The 3,393-nt window shown below is 32.2% G+C and overlaps 1 protein-coding gene across 1 annotated transcript in view; it reads right to left on the bottom strand.

Moving 5' to 3' along the window:
* Positions 1-471: 471 nt before the first annotated feature.
* Positions 472-3,393, bottom strand: part of LOC101509608 (pyruvate kinase 1, cytosolic) — a 6,316-nt gene continuing 3,394 nt past the window's right edge. Inside the window, exons 11-16 of the mRNA XM_004497534.3 lie at positions 3,000-3,088; positions 2,457-2,552; positions 2,237-2,304; positions 1,948-2,047; positions 1,166-1,225; positions 472-949 (exon numbers count right to left, since the gene is read on the bottom strand). Coding sequence (XP_004497591.1) covers positions 797-949; positions 1,166-1,225; positions 1,948-2,047; positions 2,237-2,304; positions 2,457-2,552; positions 3,000-3,088 — 566 coding nt within the window. The 3' untranslated portion in view covers positions 472-796. The remainder of the gene's footprint in view (positions 950-1,165; positions 1,226-1,947; positions 2,048-2,236; positions 2,305-2,456; positions 2,553-2,999; positions 3,089-3,393) is intronic.

Consider the following 3,393-nt stretch of genomic DNA (forward strand, 5'->3'; position numbering starts at 1 on the left):
ACACACAAACAAGTGATAAAGGAAATGATAAAACTTAATGACATCATTAAGTTTTAAAAAAATCAAATGTTAAAATTATAACTATTTACAATTGATCATACATATCCATATAGTACCAATCATTGATATATTTATCAACCGGTGATATTACTCACTTTATTCTTTACAGTGCATTATTCACTTTAGAAGAGTCAAATATCATCAAAAGGAAATTTAACCTTGTTGAAAATTTTCTCTTATTCAAGACACCTTTTATATAATACTATTCATTGGGTCAAAATTCCACCTCTCTACTACTATACTACTAAAATACTAAAACTTACCCCAACTAATTAAAACTATGCTTTTCCCAAACAAGAAAGGATCATGGTAGTATTAGCACTTTAACATATCATATTGATCCCAACACGTTATTCATCTTCAAAAAGCACAAAGAATAGAGAACAGAATTGGAAAACTATGCACAATTGGTAATTCAAAACAGAATCTATTAGCATCATTAGTTTGGCTATAGTATCCAACATACACACTTTCAAGCCGTGTTCTTATATAATAAATATTAAACCGAAAATATTGGGAAAAATTTCCATCAAGGGACATTCCCTTGATTTTATGTATAATGACAGCCATTAATAATTCATTTCCAATATAAGGAAACATCATTTAGCGATCAAAACCAAGTCGAGATAACATCAACTCGTGGTAGAATGATATACTATAAAAACTTGAGAAATAGTTTAACCCCCGAAAAAATATTAGAACTACACCTAAAACTGTTGTTGGATTAATATGCACTTCAATCTTCAAGCTCAATAATCTTAACCACGGATGCATCACCGAGTTTCTGACAAACAACAACTCGATCATGTGACTTTATAACTCCCAATGATTTTCCATGATCAAGAGCAACCTTAAGAATAGATTCATTTGTTGCACTTGTTGATTCAGCCTGCAGATGCAAGAGTATATTATGACATTAAACTAGCATTCATTTATATTGACAGCAATAGCACAAAGTGATCATGTAGAATAAAGATTATGAACTAACAATGTTACTGAAGTCTGAAGTTCGTATTATGAGAGCAAATATGTCTACCTCAAAGAACAATCTCAACAGAACAATGACAAAGAACTAAAACTGAGAATTGCCGAAAAAGAAACTTACAGGATGTCGAGGATCAGCGAGCATAGGAAAGAGACCTCTTACAATAAGTGATTGTCTTGCCTGTGTCACAAATTGAATTTCTTCATTAGTTTGATTTAAAAATGTGGTACAATGTAAACCACAAAATTCATCCTGGTCAGTATATTTTCTAATCATCTAGAAGGAATTAAGGGTGTCCAAATCCAAGAAAATTCATGGCACCATTTACTTAATTACTACAACAATAAGCTGAGAATACTTCACATTGAAATAAATTAGATGTTGATTTACTTTAAGGGATATGCATTGTCGGGGTAAATCTGTTTTCCCTTGGCAACTAATAAGAACTCACCATTTTGCCATTTCATACAATAATATTCAAAATATACTTAACAAAGGGGAAGGAATGATGTGACATAATAATGGACTATTATTGGATATATGTGTAAACTTGTTTTACATTAACCCTTAAACTCTTTAAATTATTTATAAAATATTAAATAGAGTATATGTTGATGTTGATTACATTAGATGTAACTAAAGCTTTCCCTCGAATGAATTAACAATTGGTTGGGCAAAATAAAACAGAATAAATTGTTCTTTATCAATAGAAAGCATGAAAAAGTATGATGATTCATGAAAATAGTACAATTTCTAATTAGCATTTCTTAGAACCAAATTCTTCATAGAAAATTTAAACAAACATAGTCAAGCCAATTTCTCAGGTGAGAGCCTCAACAACAGTAAACAGCCACGAATAATTAACAGAAAATATGCACTTGAATCAAAAGTTATGATCAAACCTCAAAAGCTCCACTAAAGCTCCACTTTAGCTGATTTGTCTTAAGTCGGGGGATCACCACAGAGAGAACTGGCATTGTCGGCCTATACTTTGCAATCAACCTGACAGGTGTACATGACATCTTTAGAAAGAAAGTCTTAAGGACATAAGTGGTGATTAGGACAAAAAAGAATAGCACGGATAGTAATTCTAGAATAATGTATGTATGAAGTCGAACCCAAGTTGAAAACGACTGTTTCACAACAAACTAAATATGAACACATTCATATTGAATTACTTAAAGATAGTACCTTGCAGCCCTTCCCGATGAAGTGAAACAAATTATAATAGAAGCTTTCACCTTAATAGCAGCTCGTACCTAACAAGCAAACATTTGCATGTAAGAAGCCTACTTTCAAAGATCAAATAGAATCATCAATCAAGCCCGTAAAAAAATGCAATAGGCATAAACTTGTCTCGTGCATAAGAGAATATACAATAAAAAATAAGGAAATGTTCGGATGAAAGTACCGCAGAGGATGCAATAGATTCCAAATGAGTCATGGGTTCTCCAACATATTTGACTGTCTTCTTAAAATAAAGGTCTTGATTGAAAACTTTCTCAGCCTACAATGACATAAAACAGATGACATACATATTAGTCAACAAATATTGTAAAATTTTGAATTAGAAAACATTTGGATTGATTCACAATTTCACAAACATGTGCCTTGTCGAGTTAAATTTCAAAGGACGGCTCGACAGAGATGTAGTAGCTCCTAATCAATTTGCATTGATTCACAACTATTGATATCATGTTAGTTTTTGCTCCATTAATACATTTATTTCCAAATTAATTTATCAAGTAGAAAGAAGAGAAAGCCTATGAGTTTACTATGATTGATTTCAAAACTATGAAACACCAATTCCAGATTCATTTACGTGACATAACAAAAGAGCCAATAATGGAACATAAAAGGAAATTCTGTGATCAGAAACCATAAAACCTGAATCAAGATATCAGTACAAATCCAACATATAAAACAAAATTAATGAGCCATATAATAAACTTACCTCTGAACAAATTCTGCCAACGGTAGAAATAGTCTCAACAGGGTACAACCCACGTAAAGTCTCAGCACCCAAAAGTATTGCATCACTTCCTGTTCATTTATTAGCAATTAAACAAAATATCCATCAAGTGGGTCTAAGTAAAACACAGTAGGCAAGCACTGCTAAAAGAAGCCAAAAAAAAATCACTGACAAGCACAAGTCACCCGTTTTAATCACTTAGAGAAGGTCTTACCAATTAACAACCAAACCAAATATCAACTAGACCGCCTACAACGGTACAACCTATGAAGCACTGACATAGACACAAACAATGGACACGACATTTTCACGTAGACACCGGTAATAATTTAAGAAAATGGAAGTTATTGAATATAACCACATGTGTCAGCGTCGT

The sequence above is a fragment of the Cicer arietinum genome, chromosome 4, assembly GCF_000331145.2.
Source record: "Cicer arietinum cultivar CDC Frontier isolate Library 1 chromosome 4, Cicar.CDCFrontier_v2.0, whole genome shotgun sequence".
Classification (NCBI taxonomy): domain Eukaryota; kingdom Viridiplantae; phylum Streptophyta; class Magnoliopsida; order Fabales; family Fabaceae; genus Cicer; species Cicer arietinum.